This window comes from Carassius auratus, chromosome 23, assembly GCF_003368295.1.
Source record: "Carassius auratus strain Wakin chromosome 23, ASM336829v1, whole genome shotgun sequence".
In the NCBI taxonomy this organism is placed as follows: domain Eukaryota; kingdom Metazoa; phylum Chordata; class Actinopteri; order Cypriniformes; family Cyprinidae; genus Carassius; species Carassius auratus.
This window is the reverse complement of record NC_039265.1, coordinates 17,908,232-17,931,027: the sequence shown is the minus strand read 5'-3', so window position 1 is coordinate 17,931,027 and position 22,796 is coordinate 17,908,232. Positions and strand designations below refer to the sequence as shown.

Here is a 22,796-nt window from a genome sequence, read left to right as displayed (position 1 = left end):
TTTCATAGTTTCATTAATATAGACGAGATTAGGGTGTAGAATATCCATCGGCTGTGCTGAGATTTAGTGTCAAAAATGAACATTGTAGTCAGGAGCTTTGAGCTTGTTAGTTATTTATTAAACTTGCACAACTTGTCTTCTGCAGCCTGTTTATTCTTCTTAGCAGTGATTGGACTTTGTTTAGGTCCATTTACTCATGCTCGCGAGTTTATAAAGGGAAAATGAGTGGTGTACAGGAGTATATATATATATTAATATTAATTTTTCTCTTTGTCTTGATTGGTTAGAACTTACAGTCTTAGCAGGAATATTTACCATAACTATACAAAAACATGAACAGGCATGTCAATCTACCACCCCCAGTGTGTCCTCCCCCTTTGCCCTGTCTTTATAAAGCTCCCAGTCATCTGCTGCCCTTGTGTTTGTCTTGAAATGTGTATATCAGCATGTGGACGACTCTGACGAAGTTAGATCTGGCCTCTCTAGGCATGGCTCTGTCTCTTAGTTTTATTTTTATAGTTCTGTTCGAGATCTTTAGGATTAATTCCTGTAGAGCTCAAACTCCACCTGGTCCCAGACCGCTGCCTTTTGTTGGAACCATACCGTATTTTTTAAAGAACCCAATGGAGTTCATAAGATCGGTGAGTCTTGTTGTATAGGGGAAAGGTGTCTTATATTCATCTTTCTCTGTAAAATTGACATGCCATGATGACTTCATTCACAAGTGAGACGATGTCTAAACCACCTTAGTTGTATTTAAATGCTGTGAAATCTTCTCGGAGCAGTTGTCTCAGTATGGAGAGATGACCACTGTCTATATTGGGAAAAAGCCAGCAGTATTCCTCAATACAGTGGAGATCATGAAAGAAGCCCTGGTCCAAAATGCTTCATCTTTTTCAGGAAGGCCACCTATTCCACTGCTAATCTGGATCACTGAAGGATATGGTCAGTAATACACTATACTGATAGTGAATTAGAAAATGTTGGTGGGGTAGGATACTTGAACATAAAAAAAAGTTGCTTTATGCAATTTTTGACTACTAAAGCTTAAAAAAAAAATTTAAGTTCAAATACCTGTTTTTTGTTTTCTCAGAAGAAAAAATGCTACAGCTGCTTATTCTATTTTGAAATGTGTGTTCCATGTCAGAATGTCTGTTTTGTTTTGGTCTGTGATTCCACCCATTGCCAGCAAACTAAACAAACTGGTTTAGAGATCACAAATTGTAATCAACCTAAAAACCCTCAGCATCCATCTAAAAAGCTCTATGACCTATACATTTGCACATTATAACGTGAATAAATCAACTCATCAACTTTTATAAAGAATATTTCTTTGGATAAGAGACTTTAGTCTTTGCAGCTTTACAGATCTTCTTTATGCATCAAGAGCTTTTAACACTCCAAAGAGAAATGACCATCATATGACCCCTTTAATTGTCTTTCTTTGTTCAAGTTGTTGGTGTATTTTTTTTTTTAAGTATTTCTAAAGGTCTGTTCTCTCTGTAAGGTATCGTAATGGCCAAATACTCTTGGAAGCAGCAGAGACGGTTTGCTCTGCACACGCTAAGGAACTTTGGACTGGGGAAAAAGTCTGTGGAGGAACGTGTGACAGAGGAAAGCAGTTACCTGCTTCCTGAAATGCTCAGATTGGAAGGTTATTGATAATTTCTGTCTCTATTTGAACTTTTTCAAAGTTCAGAGGTGCTGTAGAGTCTCAATCATGTGCCACCTTGTCCTGTTGAGTCAGAGTTAAGAACGAACTTTAAACATACTGCTTCACGTGAGCATGTATATTGGACAAAACATTTCAAGTATTTATTTGTTCTTTTTGATGTGGTGGTCACAATCCTCAGTATTTAGGTTAGCTTCAAGTGTAATTAAACCAGATTTTATGTTACAACTTTTTAAAGTAATTTACTTGGCAAGATTCTATTTAAAGTATTAAAATGGTGTTTGGCAGAGACTTATACATGGTTTTCTTTCTTGAAGGCGAGCCGTTCGACCCCCAACATGCAATACAGAATGCCGTGTCCAACATTATCTGTTCCATTGTGTTTGGGGATCGTTTCGACTATGATAACAAGCGCTTCAAATACCTTCTGGAAATCTTGAAGGAGAATATCATTCAGTCAGGATCCCTTGTTGGACAGGTATGAACAAGTCTCTAGCTTTATGTCCTGTTATCCAAATGGACCAGAAGTGGGATCTTGTTTCATTGAGTGCATTCCACTGTCAAAGAATTGCATTATTAAACTCTACTAAACTTTACCAGAGGTCACTCTTGCTATGTCAAATCCTCAAATTCTCTTAATTTGTTTGTCAAAACCACCAAGGAATATGTGATACAATGGAACAATGGAAACTACTTGACTGGGGATGTCCAGTCCTGCTTCTGGAGGTCCAACTACTTGCAGAGTTTAGCTCAAATTCCTCTTAACCTCACTTGAAAAAAAATCTAATCAAGGTCTTTAGGATTATTAGAAACTAAGCAGGTGTTATGAGGTTGGAACATAAAACTGCAGGAAGGTGGTGCTCCAGAAGCAGGACTGGAGACTTCTGCCATTGATGCAGCATAGTTATGCAAAGCCTTTTTCTTTTCCAGGTGTTTAACTTGCTTCCCATCATCAAACATTTCCCAGGGCCACACCAGAAAATCTATCAGAATGCACAAGAGTTGAAAGAGTTCATCAGGAAAGCAGTCAGCATGCACAGAGAAAATCTGGATCCAGACTGTCCACGGGACTTTATTGATGCCTACCTGCTAGAGATTGAGAAAGTGAGATCAAAATGAACAACTGCTATAAAAACCTGAATAATCCATTCTCTGATGGTAGTTAGTGGGAGCTTCAATCCAAATCCTGACCCTGAGTGGTTGACAGGAATTTTGTTTGAGGACTAACAATATTCAAGCGGTGAAATCATGGTAAACTGCTAGGGAATTAAATGGGCTTGGATAAACTAAAATGATTTCTGTTTGCCTTTGAGCAGCAAAAGTTCAATGAGGACTCCACATTTCATGAGGATAACATGGTTATGTCAGTAGCTGACTTGTTTCTGGCTGGAACTGACACCACAGCAACCACCATCAGATGGGGGCTCATCTATTTGACTCAAAACCCAGATGTACAAGGTACTTGTAATTTGAACAGTAGTCCTGGTATCTGTACTGATGAGGACCACTAGGGGGTCACCAATGTTTTGAGTAATGCTGATAGCATGTGAAACTGTGTTCCTGTGTTGGTGATCTGTGCAAAATGCCCATGATGAATGAAACAGTTCCTGCAATGCCCAAATTGATTCCTTGGGAATCCATAAACTGATAGATTTATATCTTCCATGCTTTAGAAGTCACATGTTTCACATATCAATCGTTACAAAGCTGTAGCATGCAAGCTGTGCATTTCTTCCAATGGCTTACTTGTGTGACGTGACGTGGCCGAGTATGGGTCTTAATGCTCTGCATTTATCGGATCCAAAGTGCACACACACTGTGAACACACACCCAGAGCAGTGGGCAGACATTTTTTTGCTGTGGCACCCGGGGAGCAGTTGGGGGTTCACTCAAGGGCACCTCAGTCGTTGTATTGAAGGTGGGGGAGAGAGCACTGTACATTTTCTCATCCCACCAACAATCCCTCCCGGGACGAGACTCAAACCCGCAACCTTTGGGTTACTGTCCAACTCTCTAACCATTAAGCCACAACTAGTACTAGTGCTACTATCCTAACATTGAAAAACGTACACCATCAGCTACCATTTCATTACAGAGCGATGTCATGAGGAGATTGTTCGGGTGCTGGGTTACGACCGCTTGCCCAGCATGGATGACCGTGACAAACTACCGTACACATACGCCACTGTTCACGAGATTCAGCGCTGTGCCAACATCGTACCCTCTGGTGTGTTTCATGAAACAACTCAGCCCACAAAACTACGAGGATATGACATTCCCAAGGTAATGAATGGACCACAGCTGTCTTGTGATTCTTGATTGAAATAGTTTTTCTAACACATTTTGTCTTTTTAGGGCACCACGGTATTTACTAACTTAACAGCAATTTTAACTGATAAGGAGCACTGGAAGTACCCAGACACCTTTAACCCAGAGAATTTCTTAGATGATAATGGACATTTCTTCAAACCAGAGTTTTTCCTCCCTTTCTCCTTGGGTGAGTCACCTGTGACTATAATTTTATTAGACAAAAACTGCATTTATACGATTGTGTTTTATCTCCATTTATTAGGTTCGAGGGTCTGTCTTGGTGAGACCCTAGCTAAGACCGAGCTCTTCCTCTTCGTCACTTCTCTCTTACAGCGGATTCGTTTCTCCTGGCCACCTGATGCGAAGTGGCCAGACATGAATGGGATTGTCAGTGTGGTCCGCTCTCCTGAGCCATTCAACATCATCTGCCACAGCAGAGGATCCACAGAGTGACCATCAGTACACTTTCCAACTTCTACATGAGTTTCCAAAGTTTCCATCTGTTTTTAGACATAGCTCTGCTTCTTGATGTTAATAGATTTAGCCTGAAGGTATTATATTCTAGGTTATGGTTTTAGTTATGGTTTTGAAAAAGGATACTTATATATCATAATAAAAAGTGCTGTAATACCACTGTAAAACAGTGAAGGTTTTTCCTCTCATGATGTAATTTTTCTTGTGACTACTTGTATTGCAACAGTCAGGCCTGTTCAGATGTAAACCAGATTTAAATCTTGCAGGTATGGCTTACAGTGGGGCTCGAAAGTTTGGGCACCCCTTGCAGAATCTGTGAAAATGCGAGTAATTTTCAAAAAATAAGAGAGATCATACTAAATGCATGTTATATTTTATTTAGTACTGTCCCGAGTAAGGTATTGTACATAAAAGATATTAACATTTAGTCCACAAGACAAAAAAAATGCTGAAATTATTAAAATAACCCCCTCAAAAGTTTGGGAACCCTTGGTTCTTAATACTGTGTGCTGTTACCTGATGATCCTCGACTGTCTTTCTGTTTTGTGATGGTTGTGCATGAGTCCCTTGTTTGTTCTGAACAGTTAATCTGAGCAGCGTTCTTCAGAAAAATCTTTAAGGTCCTGCAGATTCTTCAGTTTTCCAGCATCTTTGCATATTTTAACCCTTTCCAGCAGTGACTTTATGATTTTGAGATACATCTTATCACACTGAGGACATTTGAGGGACTCAAACACAACTATTTAAAAAGATTCAAACATTCACTGATGCTCCAGAAGGAAACAAGATGCATTAGGGGCTGGGGGGGTGAAAACTTTTGAACACGATGAAGATGGCCAAATTTGTCTTATTTTGTTGAAATATTATTTTTTTCCATTTAGTTCTGCCCTTCGTAAGCAACAGAAGATACTTGTATGTTTCCCGGTACACAAATTAAGTACAATTTACCTTGATCTTCAAATTCTGAAAGTTTTCACCCCCAGCTCTTACTGCATCTTGTTTCCTTCTGGAGCATCAGTGAATGTTTGAATCTTTTTAAATAGTTGTGTTTGAGTCCCTCAGATGTCCTCAGTCTGAAAAGATGCATCTCAAAATCATAAAGTCACTGCTGGAAAGGGTTCAAATATGCAAAGATGCTGGAAAACTGAAGAATCTGCAGGACCTTAAAGATTTTTCTGAAGAACGCCGCTCAGTTTAACTGTTCAGAACAAACAAGGGACTCATGCACAACCATCACAAAACAGAAAGACAGTCGAGGATCATCAGGTGACCACACACAGTACTAAGAACCAAGGGTTTTGAGTGGGGTTATTTTAATAATTTCAGCTATTTTTTTTGTCTTGTGGACTAAATGTTAATATCTTTTATGTACAATATCTTACTCAGGACAGTAGTAAATAAAAAATAACATGCATTTAGTATGATCTCTCTTATTTTTTGAAAATTACTCATATTTTCACAGATTCTGCAAGGGGTGCCCAAACTTTCGAGCCCCACAATATGTTAATGCAACATTGTACTATATGCACTTAATGTATATATCCTCCATCTATCATATTAGTGGATGAAACACAAATACTTTAAAGTCACAGTTTTCATTTAATATCGCATATTAAATGGGTAAGTGCCATCAGATCCCGAAAGTGCTTTCTTCAGCTTCATCATGGCAGTGCTTTGTTCTGAGTATAAATGGAGGAATGGATAATTAATATAATATGAGATAAAAGAAAAATGATTACTACACATGTAGCACACTATGAACTCTATGCAGTGTATGCTTTACCTTTGCTAATATTTCACTGTCACCCTTTCCAGACCTCTTGCATAATGCTATTAATAACACAAGATTAGGGTTTAGAATATCCATTGGCTGTGCTGAGATTGTGTCAACAATGCACATTATGGCAGTAGAGATCTTTGAGCTAGTCAGTTATTTACTAAACTTGCACAACTTGTCTTAGTTCACTGCAGTAAGTGAACATCACTTGGGTCCATTTATTCATGGCAGTGCGTTTATAAATGGAAAACGATTGTTGTTGAAGTATGATTTTTTTTTTTTTTTTTTTGTTCTTTTATGTCTTTAATGATTAGAACCTTGAAGCCTTAGCAGTAATAACCAGCATAACTATACAAAAACATTAAATGTCACTTTAAACTCTCATCCCCACTGTCTCCTCCCACTCTTGCTCAGTGTTTATAAAGCTCGTAGTTGCCTGTTGCCTTTGTGTTTGTCTTGGAATGAATTTGTCATCATGTGGATGACTTTCATGAAGTTAGATCTGGCTTCTGTATGCCTGGCAGTCTTTCTAGGTTTGATCTTTATGGTTCTGTTCGAGAGCTTTAGGATTAATTCCTGCAGAGCTCAAACTCCGCCTGGTCCCAGACCGCTGCCTTTTGTGGGAACCGTACCACATTTTTTAAAGAACCCAATGGAGTTTGTAAGCTCGGTGGGTGTTTGCCTTGAGTATAGAGGCTTTGTTTTTGTGGAAAGGTGTCTTATGTCCACCTTACTTTGTAAAATGCACATGTTGACTTAATTCACAGGTGAGATCGTGTTTAAGCCACTTTAGTTGTTCTGAAGTGCTATGAAATCTTTTCTAAACAGTTATGTCAGTATGGAGAGATGGCAACTATCTATGTCGGAAGAAAGTCAGCAATATTCCTCAATACAGTCGAACTTGCGAAGGAAGCCCTGGTCCAAAATGCATCATCTTTTTCAGGAAGGCCACCTATTCCACTGCTAATCTGGATCACTGAAGGATATGGTCAGTAATGCATTGTTCTGAAAATGAATCGGTGCTGTAGGGTATATTAGTACATCCAAATTTCAGTCAAATAAAAACAGTAAAATAATTGCAAGATTCTTGATAATGCTGTAACTGAAAGCTCTCCATTATCAAGTAGATACAGTTGAAAAACTTTTTGAATTTGAAGATCAGGATAAATTTAACTTATTTTGTCTTCTGAGCAACATGCAAGTATCTTCTGTAGCTTCTAAAAGGCAGGATAAAAAAAGATGAAAATGAGGAAAAAAAGTACATATCTTCATTTTGTTCAAAAGTTTACACCCTGGCTCTTAAAGCTGCGGTAGGTAACTTTTGATGCTCTAGCGGTTAATAAACAGAACTGCTTGTGTCTTGCGGAAGAACATTGTAGCCGGAACTACTTCTCTCTGTTTATGTCTATGAAGAATCACAAAGGTACTGGGTTACTCCGCCGCGGTACCCCCGAAGCAATCTAAAATAGTCAGAATATAAACACTTATTATAGGTGCACCGTAGTTATTCAGGACAAGGTAAAAACACGGTTTGGAAAATGGATTCATGGTGTACTCGCTTATTATATACATTTTTCTACATTTTGAACACAAACAAAGTTACGGACCGCAGCTCTGTTTGGTTATTTTTTACCGGGAGCGGTCCGTAACTGCAAATGGCAATAGGACACTGGGAGGAGCTAGAGGAGCTTGATTTTTTTTCACAGATTATCTGTCTCATATTCTACTGTCAGGACATAATGACAGGTTTAACAAATATGTAAAAAATATATTTTTACAAAAGTTACCTACTGCAGCTTTAATGCATAGTTTTTCCTTCTGGAGCATCAGTTAGCATTTGAACCTTCTGTAATAGCTGCATATGAGTCCATCAGTTATTCTCAGTGTGAAAAAATGCATCTCAAAATCATACAGTCATTGTTGTGTAACGGAGGCCAGCGGTAGGTACTGTGCAGGTTAACCTCACTCCCTTGACGCTAATTACTGCAGTCTTTAGCCTCCTAGTTAGTGTGCTGCTCTGCTTTTATATCCTCACAGCACTTCAGTTGAAATAGGCCTATAAATGTATTAATTAAAAGTAACCAAATAATAATAACCAGAATGTAATAGACCTACATAAATTGGAAATGCCAAATTGACAATATTTAATGCTTTTTATAATATCTCTGGCTATGGTCCATACATAATGATCATCTTTCAGCGCACCCCATCGTCTTGTAATGGGCCCGTCTGCGTGCCCGTCTGCTTCGCCACTGTGCTGAAACTAAAAGCAGCTTCTTGCATAGATTATTATTTTTTATTATTATCTGGTTGAAGATGGTCTTGATCACTTGAGCAAACAGCCAGTGAAGTTGGAGTTTTGATCTTGATGTCTTTTATACCACGTAAATGTGGTCTTGGTCTGGATTGAGCCTCAAGTAGTAGCTACTGTATGCTGCAACTCTAAATCTAAGATTCTTTCAACTTGGTAGACCTTGGTAATCACGATGTTTAGGGCTATGCATCCATTTAAGTTGTCTTTGTTCAGTTAATTGTGTATATCCTGTTAACTCTGAAGGTCTGTTCTTTCTCTGTAAGGTATTGTAATGGCCACATTTGGTCACTCCTGGAGGCAACAGAGACGGTTTGCTCTACACACACTCAGGAACTTTGGCCTGGGGAAGAAGTCTGTGGAGGAACGTGTGACAGAGGAAAGCAGTTACCTGGTTCCTGAAATGCTCAAATTAGAAGGTTAAGAATTTTAATCGTAATGATTGGACAAAACATTTAAAGTACATTTATTTATTCTGAGGTGGGTAGAGTATCGAAAACTGTATTCTTATGTGTATTTTTATTTTTTTTTGTAACTCGAGCACAATGTTTTATAACTATTTCTTTCAATGTATCTGTGTTATGTCAAATTTAGCCTGATCAGTCACAATACTATATACTCTTACCAAGCTAATATTTTTCAACATCAGCGAATCCATCTTTACACTGCAAAGGTGTAATAGAAGCTGCACCACATGGCATATGCTTATTTACACAGACTGAAATCAGATAATGCATACAGTACCATTTTACACAACAACTGCATTATTTAAAAAGTCTATAAATAAAAAAGCAGGAACTTATTAGGTGAAGCTGCAATATCAAAAAGTTTTATTAACAAATTTCGGGAGGAGCATGTGCGATAATCAACCCGGTCAATTCACATCTATTCAACCACTACGAGAGAGAACCACTATAAATAATCATAGCAGCCTTACCTTCATTCTCTCTAGTCTTTCAGCATTGACACCTACAATCACCGCAAATATGTCAGATATAGAATTATTCCCGGATGACAACCCTTGATCCTCCGATGTCTAGAGACACTGTCCAACGCTTCTCAGGACACCACAACTGAGCCAATGGCTGCACCTGGGGCCACCAGCATTCTCACTGCCGCTCACACCACCAGATGCCTAAGCACGGCATCCCCTTCGCCATCCTAACATCAGCCACCTTTCCCCTGCGTCCTTCTACACGTAAAACTAGAATGTAGTGTTTACATGAATTCTAAATAAAGCTTGATATGCAGTTAATTTGTCACAAGCTACATGTCTTTTTTCATTCTTATAGTGCCTCCAGACCTATTACGATAGGATTAGTAGGGTCCATAAAAAAATGCAGCTAGTGCTTGGTCCCGCAGGAGCCTTTATCTGTATATACCACTGCTGCAGCAGTGCTTGATCCCGCAAGAGCCTCTAGCTATCTCTTCTGTAGCCACAGCAGTGCCACTACCACAAGTGATGTCCAGCATGCCATCAACCCTAAGGCCTGCAAGGTTTGGGGATTATCAAGCCACACTTTGGCTGTATATTCCATGCTAATCGCATCTTTGGAGGGGAACGGTCTGTGTTCGGGCAAATGCTGAGCTCAGAGCCCTCTCCCCGGACACGGCCGGGGAGTGACCGGGTTCGGGAAGAATTCCCGAGCTTGGAGCCCTCTCCTCAGACAGCACAACAAGTACACATACTATTCTTCGCGTTTTATTATCCGCAAAGAGAACTCATGAAAGAGTGTTTTTTTTTGGGGGGGGGGTGTCATTGCTTTTTTTTATTGCTTTTTACACATTACCCAACCAATAGTTTACACTGGTCATTTCAGTAGCATGAAAAATGTGACGTTTTTCCAAACTAGGAATAGATTATATAAAGAAGGTGAGCAAAGAATACTGAAGTGATCTATAACTTAAGCCTAATACAAGTTATGCACCTTCATAAAAACTCGTTAGAATCTCTTAAACTTACTACACTGCTAAATCAACGCTTGCATCTTTTCTTAATTTTGTTGTTTTTGATTAGAGAATCTGCACGCATTCGAACGACTCAAATCAAAATGCCTCCAATGATTGGATAGTGTTTTTATAAACTCAACAGAAACGTGTGTGATTGGTAAGACTGCAAACTGCATGCAAAATTAAATCTGATGCAATGTAAGCAAATCTGCTGTAAATTAAATGTCACAGTCGACACATTTAATCATGACAGTCCTAATTGGAGTAAGTAAATGTAGTTTGTTACTACCCACCTCTGTATGTATTATTGTTGCACAGTATTTAGGTTGGCTTCAAATGCCAATGAGCAAAATATGTTTTTATTTAAACTAGTTTAATCCATTTAAATTAATTTACTTGTCAAGATTTTCTTTAAAGTATTAACGGTGCTTGCCAGAAACTAACATATGTTTTTTGTTGAAGGCAAGCCGTTCGACCCCCAACATGCCATACAGAATGCTGTATCCAACATTATCTGTTCCATTGTGTTTGGGGATCGTTTCGACTATGATAACAAGCGCTTCGCGTACCTTCTGGAAATCGTGAAGGAGAACATTATTCAGTCAGGGTCACTTACTGGACAGGTATGATCAAGTACTAAATATGTTTCTAGCTTACGACTATCCTAGTATCCAGCTGGATTTAGGAGGTCAGTCTTGTGCGTCGTCTGCTTTCCTATAGGTTGTCAACACATTCTATTAATCTGGGATGTCCAATCCTGCTCCTGGAGGTCCACCTTCCTAAAGAGTATAACTCAAACTGTTGAACTCACTTGAAAAGGCTAGTCTGTGTCTTCATTATTATAAGAAACTAGGCAGGTGTTTTGGAGCTGGTTGAAGCTAAACTCTGCAGGAAGGTGGAACTCCAGGAGTAGGACTGGAGACTCCTGCAGTTGATGCAAAACAGTAGTTATATGTGGCCATTTTCTTTTCCAGGTGTTTGACTTGCTTCCCATCATCAAACATTTTCCAGGGCCACACCAGAAAATTTACCAGAACGCAGAGGAGTTGAAAGTTTTCATTAAGGAAGCAGTCAAAACACACAGAGAAACTCTGGATCCAGACTGTCCACGGGACTTTATTGATGCCTACCTGCTAGAGATTGAGAAAGTGAGAACATCATGACCAATATTATCCACTCTTTGATTGTAGTTAGTGGGAGCTTAATTCCTAGAGTGTTTGGGTCATAACCCTGAGTGGTTGACAGAAATTTTGTTGCAAGACCAACGATATTCCAGGGGTATACTGAAATGCTTTTTTTCTTGGAGCAGCAAAAGTCCAACGAGGACTCAACATTTCATGAGGATAACATGGTAATGTCAGTATCTGACCTTTTCCTGGCTGGAACCGACACCACATCGACCACCATCAGATGGGGCCTCATCTTCTTCACTCAAAACCCAGATGTACAAGGTACTATTACGCCTTAAGAATTTCAGCATTCTTTATCTTAAAGGGGGGGGTGAAATGCTATTTCATGCATACTGAGTTTTTTACACTGTTAAAGAGTTGGATTCCCATGCCAAACATGGACAAAGTTTCAAAAATTAAGTTGTACGTTTGAAGGAGTATTTCTGTTCCAAAAATACTCCTTCCGGTTTGTCACAAGTTTCGGAAAGTTTTTTTCGAGTATGGCTCTGTGTGATGTTAGATGGAGCGGAATTTCCTTATATGGGTCCTAGGGCACGTCTGCCGGAAGAACGCGCGCTCCCGTATAGCAGAGCACTGAGAGCAGAGGCATTCAGTGATCAGAGCGAGAGCGTCGCGAAATGTCACAAAAGAAGTTAATTTTTAGTTGCCAGGGCAAGACAACCCTGCACAGATTACCAAAAAAAAAAACAACATTAAGGGACCAGTGGATGGAGTTTATTTTTACAGAGCATCAACGGAGTTGTGCAAGTGTTTGTGTTTGTTCCCTGCATTTCGAAGATGCTTGTTTTACAAACATGGCCCAGTTTGACGACGGATTTGCGTATCGTTTATTTCTTAAGGATGATGCAATCCCAACGAAAAAGGGCCACGATCGTGTGTTGGAACCGCAGGCGGTGAGTAAAACTGCTTCAAATATCTCTGCCTTCTTGTTAGTGCGTCCCCTCCCATGCCGAGACCCGGGTTCGAGCCCTGCTCGGAGCGAGTCGTTTCTGCTGTTGCTCTCGTTCAGTTTCAGCCTCGGGATCTGATTCTGGATCATAAATATACGCTGAATCTGACTGTTAGCCATGGTTTGTTTTGGTTGGTTTTGTCCTCACGGTGTCACAGCTTCCAAATGCTCTCAACAAAAGCCTACTGGCGCTCGTGATTCTTTAGCTCCGCCCACACGTCACGCCTCCAGCCACTCGTGTTTTTCCGGGAAAAATCGGTACAGATTATCTTTCTCTTATGAATATAATAAAACTAAAGACTTTTTGGAGTTATGAAGGATGCAGTACTACTCTATAGGTACTCAAGATTAACAGGATATTGAGTGAAAACGAGCATTTCACCCCCCCTTTAAACAGTAGAGCATCATACTAAGAAAAATGTTAATTTGATTGAATGAATTCCCCAGGAGTGCTGTCACGCTGTCTAGTCTCTGTTCCCCTGGGTGTCCACTAGTGGGCTCACTTCCCCTTAGGCACTTCACCGTAAGCACTAGAATTCCACTAGTCTTGTCCTTTCATCACAGTAATTGCACTCCTGCTAATGTGTAAGAACTAAAGGCTGACATTTTGGGGGGGAATCCCGCGGGGGTCACAGGAATCGGAAACAAAATCACTATTAATCACGTGATTGGAACGGGACAGGAAAAAATGTCAGCGGAAGTGGGTGGGACTGGGAATCGTAATAACACTATGATACCCAACTTTATACACAAATATACTTTTTATATAAATAAACTATAAACTTTATATTTTAATTTCGAACTCAATTCTAGTTGCCCTGTCTCTTTATGCTCTCCTCCTGTTTGCTTTGGTGTGGCTGGTTAAGTGAATGATGTACACAGTCCATGACTGACGTATCGTTAACGGCTGGTCTATGTGGTACATTGGGCAGGACATCCAAAAGCCCACCTATCATTCATCGAGCTCAGATATAGTTTTTCATCTGAAAGATTTATGTAGTAAAAACTTTACATGGCAGCTCAATCTAATGTTAATGTGTGCTATTGAAGTTTGTGTGGAAGCTTAACAGCAGCGCGCTCACAGCAGGACAGATAGAGGCACCAGTGCGCTCACTTGCTCTTAAAATACTCTGTAATTGTTGGTCATTCAGTACATCTTTTGAATCTTTAAAGATGTAGCATCTCTTTAATATAAGAAAAGATCATTGAGACAGGAAGCGTTGTTATCAAATGTGTAGTGTACTTTCTTAGGCTGTTTTATTGCCCCCTGGCAATCACACCGGCTTAGCTTCTTGTTTTTCCTTTTTTCCGTGAGTACGTGTTTACGTCACAGTTCTGTTGTTGAACATAAAACATGGAACAGGACTACATGCAAACACTAGATCCCTCCCTTATTGTAGAACAAGAACGTACTTGCAAGACAGAATCTTACATTGCAGATTACATTCTATATAATCAAACAAACTGAAAGACAAACTAAGATTTAATTCTTTAGATTACCTCAAGCTACCACTGTTAAAACCTGAGGACAGGAATGTTTAACAAATCAAATCAGTGCTTATGAACTGCAAGTAATAGCATATTGAAAAACATTTCACATTTCATTAATCAGATATCTTGGTGCCCTACGATTTGGTCTAAGGGAATATTGAGGGGTATTTGAAAGTTCAGAGTGTCTCAGATCGGTGGTTGTGTTCAGTGTGCCTTGTGGCACATTTTCCTGGAACACGTCTGAATCTGATGCTTGTGCTCTGATGTCATCTTCGTCATCAGAGGTTTCATTCTTCTCAACTGTGAGATGAGATGAAAGTCGTTTGAAAAATGACGAATTTCTTGTAATGCATCTTTCAGAGCGACTTGTTGTCACCATTGACCCTTTGACCTTGATCACTTTGTACGGTTTTGTCTCATTCAGAGTTGTCAGCTTTCCTGTCACGAGTTGTCGGCAGAGTACAGTGTCACCTTCTTTGATCCTGGAGTCTTTCGCTCTGTTCTGAAGATCTGCATGTCTTTTAATTCTTTGCTTTGCAATGTGGTCTGTATTGCTAATGTCAGTTTTTTTGTCTGACCTGTGGGTTTGAAGGTAGTGTGGTACTGATCTTTCTTCCGAATAGTAGTTCTGCTGAAGACTTTTGGGTGGTTCCATGTGGGGTTGCTCTGTAATTTCTCAGGAAACTATACAGGCACTGCTTCCATGGTTTGCCTTCTGCATTTGTGGTCATGACTGTCTTTTTGAGTGTTCGCATGAACCGCTCAACTTCTCCGTTTGCTTTAGGCCAATATGGAGTTACTTTTCTGTATTTGAAACCAAGGTAACAACTGAAATCTGACTATTGAACAGTGGGCCATTATTGGTTTTGACTATTTTGGGTATGCTGAAAGTTGAGAATATCTTGTCCAGTTTGGGTTACACTGGCTGCTGTAGACTTGACTATCTCCACTTCTGGAAATCTGGAGTGATAATCAACTACTACTAGCAAGTAGTCACCAGATGGAAAAGGACCAGTAAAGTCCACTGAGACTTCCAGCCATGGCTCTACTGGCAGATTGGACATCTTAAGGGGGTTCTATATGATGTCGAAGTGTGGCTGCTTGACATGGAATGCATCCTTGCACAGCTTTCTGTGCAAGGATTTTCATCCATAACAGGGAACCATATCTTTTCTCTGATCAGCTGTTTAGTCTTCACAATGCCCATGTGTCCTACATGCGCAAGTTGGATGACTTTTTGATACAGAGAGGTAGGCAAAACAAGTCCCTTTCAAGTTCCTTTCAGCTCTTTTATCACTGTCTGCAGGATGGAGTCTTTTCCCGTTTCACGTCGTACTTCATCCACAGTCACTGCTTTTGGAACAGTGTTGTCAATTATGAAATTGACGTAACTTTCTGCAGTTTTCTGAACACCCACAGGATGCCTTGACATGTAATCAGCAGGATTGCTTTTTCCCACTTTGTACTGGACTGTAAATGCAGAGATGTATAAAGTACTAGAGACCCATACTTGAGTAAAAGTACAAGTGCTCTATCAAAAAAGTGACTTGAGTAGAAGTTGAAGTGCTCTTTAAGCACCACACTTAAGTAGAAGTACTAAAGTATTCAACATTTTTTGTACTTAAGTATTGCAAGTAGTCCATTTTAAAATTTACTACTCAAGTACTGAAAGTAAAAGTACAAGTATTGTGTTATGTAGTTATTAAAGAAAGTAGTCAAAAGTTTGAACATATTGTTTTTACTATTTCAAATGATTAACCTAAAGGACAATCACAATTCCTTTGACTGTAACTTTTTTAAACAAAAAACAGATTTCGCACAATTAAAAAAAATATGTCATTAATAACTTTCCCTCATGTTGTTTCAAACATGTGAGACCTCCGTTTATTTTTGGAACACGGTTTAAGATATTTTAGATTTAGTCCGAGAGCTCTTAGTCCCTCCATTGAAGCTGTGTGTACGGTATACTGTCCATGTCCAGAAAGGTAAGAAAAACATCTTCAAAGTAGTCCATGTGAAATCAGAGGGTCAGTTAAATATAAAAAATAGCAAAAACTACGACTTTATTCAGCATTGTCTTCTCTTCCGTGTCTGTTGTAAGACAGTTCAAAACAAACCAGTTTGTGATATCCGGTTTGTGAACGAATCATTAGATGTAACCGGATCTTTTTGAAACAGTTCACCAAATCGAACTGAATCATTTTAAACGGTTTGCGTCTCCAATACGCATTAATCCAAAAATGACTTAAACTGTTAACTTGTTCAATGTGGCCGACACGCCCTATGAGTTAAAACAAACCAATATCCCGGAGTAATTCATGTACTCAAACAGTTCACTGACTGAACTGATGTGAAGAGAGAACTGAAGATGAACACCGAGCCGAGCCAGATAACGAACAACAGACTGACTCGTTCACGAGTCAAGAACAGTTTACGAATTCGTGTCCGATTCGAGAAAAGAGGAGCTGATACTGCGCATGTGTGATTTAGCGTGGAGCAAACCGACACACAGAGCGTCTGAACCGAACTGATTCTTTTGGTGATTGATTCTGAACTGATTCTGTACTAGTGTTATCAAAGAGTATAGAAGCCCAAGAGGCGAAACTCAATAGAACGCTCCATAGCAACAGTTGCCCCCATGACGTGACTGCGCGGCCGCCATTATGGACTGAAAACTGAAGCAAAACGCCGAGAAATAATGGGAGTCAATGGCACTGAAAAACTTAACATAACAAAAACTTAACATAACTTAATTTTTTCTGGCCGTCATATCTAAATATGAAAACAATTTAAAATACATTAATGAGGATGACCGACGTTAAATGACAGAAAATATACGTCTATGTGTCGGTTATGCATGGCCTAATTACCCTTAGGAAAATAGTATTTTGGGACAAAATATTATTATAGAAGTACTATAAGACTACTATAGATATACTATAGAGGCTCTAGGATATTATAGAGGTATTACAGAACATAACATACTTCTGTGATGTTATGTAATACCTCTATAATATTTTTAAGCTGCTATAGTATTTATATAGTAGTCTTATCGTACTTCTGTAGTATGTCCCGAATAACTATAGGCCTAGTATTCCTATAAGATTACTATAATATTTTGTCCCAAAATACTTTAAGATTCCTATAGTACTTTTTCGTAAGGGTATGTCCCCCACCGAATCGGCTTCATTAGCCTACCACTTACGGTTTGCAAAGATACAATTATAAAATTACTGTAAGCCTTTAATCTATCAATATTTATGTTCTATTATGCATTTTCCTTGTTATATGAATAACAGAAATTCATGAAATAATATATATAGGCAGACACACAGACTGTTACCCATAACACAACAGAGTTTCGCTTCTATACTCTTTGGTGTTATGAGCGATGTAAACCGAAGGCTTGCAATCATAGCCAATGACGTCATTACGTCGAGCGCAACAGAACCGGTGAACTGTTTTCTTCAACCGGTTTATTGAATCAAACTGTCAGAAAGAACTACTGGTGATCCGGAAACCGAAGCAACCGGTTCTTGACTCGTGAACGAGTCATTATCTGGCTCGGCTCGGTGTTCATCTCTCTCTTCACAGCAGTTCAGTCAGCACGCGCTTGATTCGCTCAATGATGTGCCAGCTTCATCAAACCTGCCATCTACAGTTCTGGCAACTGGTAACGATGCAGGACATAAAAAAATATCGGAGTAAAAGTATTAAACTCATCGAAAATATGTACTGAAGTAAAAGTGGAAGTAGGGGAAAAAAATTAAGTGAAGTGACATTCAGCCAAGTATGGTGACCCATACTCAGAATTTGTGCTCTGCATTTAACCCATCCAAAGTGCACACACACAGAGCAGTGAACACACACAAACACTGTGAACACACACCCGGAGCAGTGGGCAGCCATTTATGCTGCGGCACCCGGGGAGCTGTTGGGGGTTCGATGCCTTGCTCAAGGGCACCTAAGTCGTGGTATTGAAGGTGGAGAGAGAACTGTACATGCACTCCCCCCACCCACAATTCCTGCCGGCCTCGGGACTCGAACTCACAACCTTTCGATTGGGAGTCCGACTCTTTAACCATTAGGCCACGACTTCCCTAATAATACTCTAGTAAAGTACAGATACCGCCTTTTCGTACTTAAGTACAGTAGTGAAGTAGTTCTACTTCGTTACTATACATATCTGTGTAAATGTGTACTGCTGCAATCTTAGCCTCCAGAGTTCAAGCCTGGCTGGTGGAGATGCTCAAGGGTTATTGAAAATGAGCTCCAGTGGTTTGTGGTCCGTAATGACGGTGAAGTGTGAACCATAATATAACCAGATATAAGTGGAAGTGTTCACATGCCCAGACTATTGCTAGAGCTTCCCTTTCTGTTTGTGAATACCGTTGTTCTACAGATGTGAGCGCTCTAACGCAATTACTTTGTCTCCAGGACTGTCTGTGCCTTGCTGACTTAGTATCGCCCCAAGACCAACTTGGCTTGCATCAAGAAGAAGTGTTGATGTCTTTTGTGGATCAAAGTATGACATTGTAGCATTCTGGATAAATTGAGATTTCAGCTTGTCCAGTGCTGCTTGTTGTTCCAGTCCCCAATTCCAAATGTGGTCTTTACGAATAAGTTCACGCAGTGGCTATCTGGTCGTTGCATAGTCCTGAATGAAACGTGAACAGTTTGTTGTCATTCCAAGCAGACTGCATAGTTCAGACACATTCTGTGGGCCTGAAAGTTTCTTGATGGCTATTTTCTTTTCCGGATCTGCAGAAATTCCTTTGTCTGAAAAAACATATCCAAAAAACTAATTTATTCTTGCTGTACTCACACTTATCTTTGTTGAGGGTGAGTTTTTTCTCTCTGAGTCTTGAATACAGCTTGCAGACTTTCAATGTGTTCGTCTCGTGTTTTCCCATAGACTATGATGTCATCACTCATGTTCCTGACATTCGGGATGCCATGAAGGACTTGTTGAATTGTATTTTGGAACACTTCGGCAGCTGAACTTCTTCCAAAATTTAAACGAGTGTACCTCCAGAGCCCTACATGAGTTGTAAATGTTGTTATGTACCTGGAGTCTGGATGTAATTCAAGCTGATGATTTTATCCATTTAGATCATGGATAAGATCATCCTCTGTCGGGGTGATATGACGTTCTCTTTGGATTGCACAATTGGGCAGTCGCATGTGCCGTGTCATACGTATGCATAGTGTTTACCTTTTGAAATTTGGGCTTAGATGGATTTAAGTTAGTGGTTGTGTAGCGTGTTGACCTGCAGCATTTTTTGAAAATGATTCAGCTTTACACAGCCTTTGCAGATTTTTCCCTTTGCTGGGCAATTTTTCTGTCCACCTTCATGTGGAAAATGTCCTCCGCAATTGTTGCATGTCATGTTTTCAAACAGAGTCTTCGTTTTATAATTTCTCTGCTTGTGTTTGTTAAAAGTTGGTTTACTAATTGCGTGTGTTGTAAATGATTTGGACAACTTTGCACACATCTCTTCTATGCCAGCTGCTTGTTTATCTGCAGTTTTTTGAGCTCTTCCTGTGTCTAGTAATTGTTGAAATGTCATTGTGCCGTCGCGTAGTGCCATCTTGCGGAGACGCGATGAACTGCAGCTTAGAATTATTTGTGACTTGATCTCTTTGTCCACATTCACAAACTCGCATTTTGTTGCCATCTGTCTCAATCTAGTGTGATACGAATCTAATCGTGTTGTTTTGCTTGCCTGAATAAATATGTTTCATATTCTGGATTGGCTTTTGGATAGAAATACGCGTCTAGTTTTCTCACTGCAGTAGCGTAGTCTTCTCCAGCGTTTCTGGAACACCTCGGGTCCCGCGTGATGTAGTAACAGTGCTCTTTTTTGCTTGTCCTCTTCTGTGTTAAATGCTTGTAGGTAATTGTCGAATCAATTGATCTGCCATTTTTTCCATCGCGAGCCAACTGAGCTGGGTTCTGAGTGGAAATCGAACATCGGGAGATGTGGGAGAGTCGTCATTTTTGTTTTTTAGCGTTTGTGTTCAGATCTGTTTATCACTCGTCGCCAAGTTGTAGCATCTCTTTGATTATAAGAAAAGATCATTGAGACACGTTGGTATCAAACAACGTGTAGTTTACTTTCCTAGGCTGTTTTATTGCCCCCTGGCTTAGCTTTTTGTTTTAAATTTTTTCCGTGAGTACGTGTTTACTTCACAGTTCTATTGTTGAACATAACATGGAACAGGACTACATGCAAACACTACAAAAGACTACGTTTATTTGTGTTCACTCAGAATGACAAAGAAATGTTGAGCTTCTGTAAAATAATTCAAGCAAACAGGATGCGTGTGAACTTAAGCGAGAAACTTCAAACTCTGTGTATGAAAAAGAAATCTATAGAGAATAAAATGTCTACTTTCAAATGAAAAAACATCAAAAAGAATACATGCGCTAGCATGGATGATTTACATGAAATTTTATGTGTGCAATACACACTGTGCATTGTTTAAGATGGCTTTCAGTTCAATAAATTAACAAAAAACTACATTTAGGGTTTTTATTCAACTAAAGTGGGCATGCTGTGATCTGTAGGCTTCTGTATTTTATTTTATTTTATTTACTGTAGGCCTTACTGACAGATTCTGGCCAAAAAAAAACCAAACAAACAATGAGAGGGAATGTGAGTCATTCTTTCCGGAATTAGGACGGGACAGGATTGTCCCCCAGTTTTTTGTGAGATTGGGATGGGACAGGACTTTTTTTTTTTTTTTTTTTTTTTTTTTTTTTTTTTGGCGGGGGTGGGACGGGAAAGGTTTGAAAATCCACTCCTGTGTCACCCTCTAGTAAGAACAGACCAAATTGTATCCTTTATTCACTAAAAATCCCCTTCTCCACTGCTCTTAAATCTCATTTGAAAAATATTTCCACATGTTTATGTAACTATTGATTTTAAGATGAACAACCAATGACATTTGGTCTTGACGTCAAACCTGGAATGACATGTCTTGAATATTTCCATTTGCATATATTAACAGTTGGCAGTTAATGGCTGTCCTGATGGTCTTTTAATAGTCTGAAGAATTCTGTACTATAACTGTGGGATATTCTGTGCACAGTTAGATGGTTGGATTTTAGCCAATTTAATTCTTCGGTTATTATTATTTTGTACAATAATTTTCCCATTTCATTCCTTGCAACTACTGTTCTGTAAATGCAATCTGTGAATGCAGGCAGCGTTTTCAACTTATCAGGATGTCAACCTTTTAGTGGCTTACTTACATTAGCATTTTAGCATTGGAAAAAATTTTACTCATCAGCTTTTTGTTCTTTACAGAGCGATGTCATGAGGAGATTGTTCGGGTACTGGGTTACGACTGTTTGCCCAGCATGGATGACCGTGACAAACTACCGTACACATACGCCACTGTTCACGAGATTCAACGCTGTGCCAACATCGTACCCTTTGGCGTTTTTCATGAAACAACTCAGCCCACAAAACTACGAGGATATGACATTCCCGAGGTAATGAATGGACCACAGCTGTTTTGTAATTCTTGATTTAAATTGTTTTGCTAACACATTTGGTCTTTTTAGGGCACCATGGTATTTACCAACTTAACAGCAATTTTAACTGATAAGGAGCACTGGAAGTACCCAGACACCTTTAACCCAGATAATTTCTTAGATGATAAAGGACATTTCTTCAAACCAGAGTCTTTCCTCCCTTTCTCCTTGGGTGAGTCACCTGTGACTATAATTTCATTAGACAAAAACCAAAAACTGCATTTATACGATTGTGTTTTATCTCCATTTATCAGGTCCGAGGGTCTGTCTTGGTGAGACCCTAGCTAAGACAGAGCTCTTCCTCTTCGTCACTTCTCTCTTACAGCGGATTCGTTTCTGCTGGCCACCTGATGTGAAGTGGCCAGACATGAATGGGATTGTCAGTGTGGTCCGCTCTCCTGAGCCATTCAACATCATCTGCCACAGCAGAGGATCCACAGAGTGACCTTGAGTATACTTTCCAACACGAGTTTCACTAGCTGTTTTAACACAACTCAATGAAAATGTTTTTTTTTTTGTTTTTTTGTCCAATGAAGTTATATTTTAGTTTAATAGTTATGGTTTTGAAAAAGTGACACATATGCTGTACTCATTGTAAAATACAGACTCTGACATCACAATAAATGACTTCAGTGTTGTAATAGCATTGCAACAGTGGAAATATTTTTTTTTCTCTTATGTTGTAATTGGTATTATTACAGACAGGCCTGTACTGGTCTAAACTAGATGTATATCTTGTCGGTATGGTTCATACTCACGTGGAGCCGCAACATTCACTGTTTGTGTGAATATTTGAAATTATAAAACTGGTTGAGTTAATGCATCATGTACATAATTGTATGCATTTCATGTATATGCCTGAAAATCAATTAAGTTGACAAAACACACAACACTTTAAAATCAAATTTTCAGTATATTTTTGGGAGAATACATTAATTAAAAGTGTAGTATCAAGTCTTATGAAATGAAAAGTTTAAAAGTTCTTGTGAATATTTCTTTTAGAACATTTCTTTTAAAACATTTCAAGCAGAATATAGTTAAAATGTGTAAAAGATTATTATACCAATTCATAATCATATAAATACCACGTAAGACTAAGAAGAACAATCCCTGAGTTGCCTAATCACAG

At 39.2% G+C, this 22,796-nt stretch overlaps 2 protein-coding genes across 2 annotated transcripts; both read left to right on the top strand.

The window, feature by feature from the left end:
- Positions 1–336: 336 nt before the first annotated feature.
- On the top strand, positions 337–4,583 carry LOC113041617 (cytochrome P450 2B19-like). Its single transcript, XM_026200248.1, has 9 exons — positions 337–641; positions 786–945; positions 1,508–1,654; positions 1,990–2,150; positions 2,603–2,776; positions 2,989–3,130; positions 3,768–3,955; positions 4,028–4,169; positions 4,245–4,583. The coding sequence occupies exons 1-9, from the start codon at positions 447–449 to the stop codon at positions 4,433–4,435; spliced, it is 1,500 nt and encodes a 499-aa protein (XP_026056033.1). The 5' UTR covers positions 337–446; the 3' UTR covers positions 4,436–4,583.
- Positions 4,584–6,680: 2,097 nt separating this feature from the next.
- On the top strand, positions 6,681–22,113 carry LOC113041621 (cytochrome P450 2B4-like). The gene is made up of 9 exons (XM_026200254.1): positions 6,681–6,903; positions 7,062–7,221; positions 8,811–8,963; positions 10,957–11,117; positions 11,469–11,642; positions 11,804–11,945; positions 21,438–21,625; positions 21,698–21,839; positions 21,922–22,113. Exons 1-9 carry the CDS (start codon positions 6,709–6,711, stop codon positions 22,110–22,112), a joined length of 1,506 nt encoding a protein of 501 aa, XP_026056039.1. The 5' UTR covers positions 6,681–6,708; the 3' UTR covers position 22,113.
- Positions 22,114–22,796: the final 683 nt, after the last annotated feature.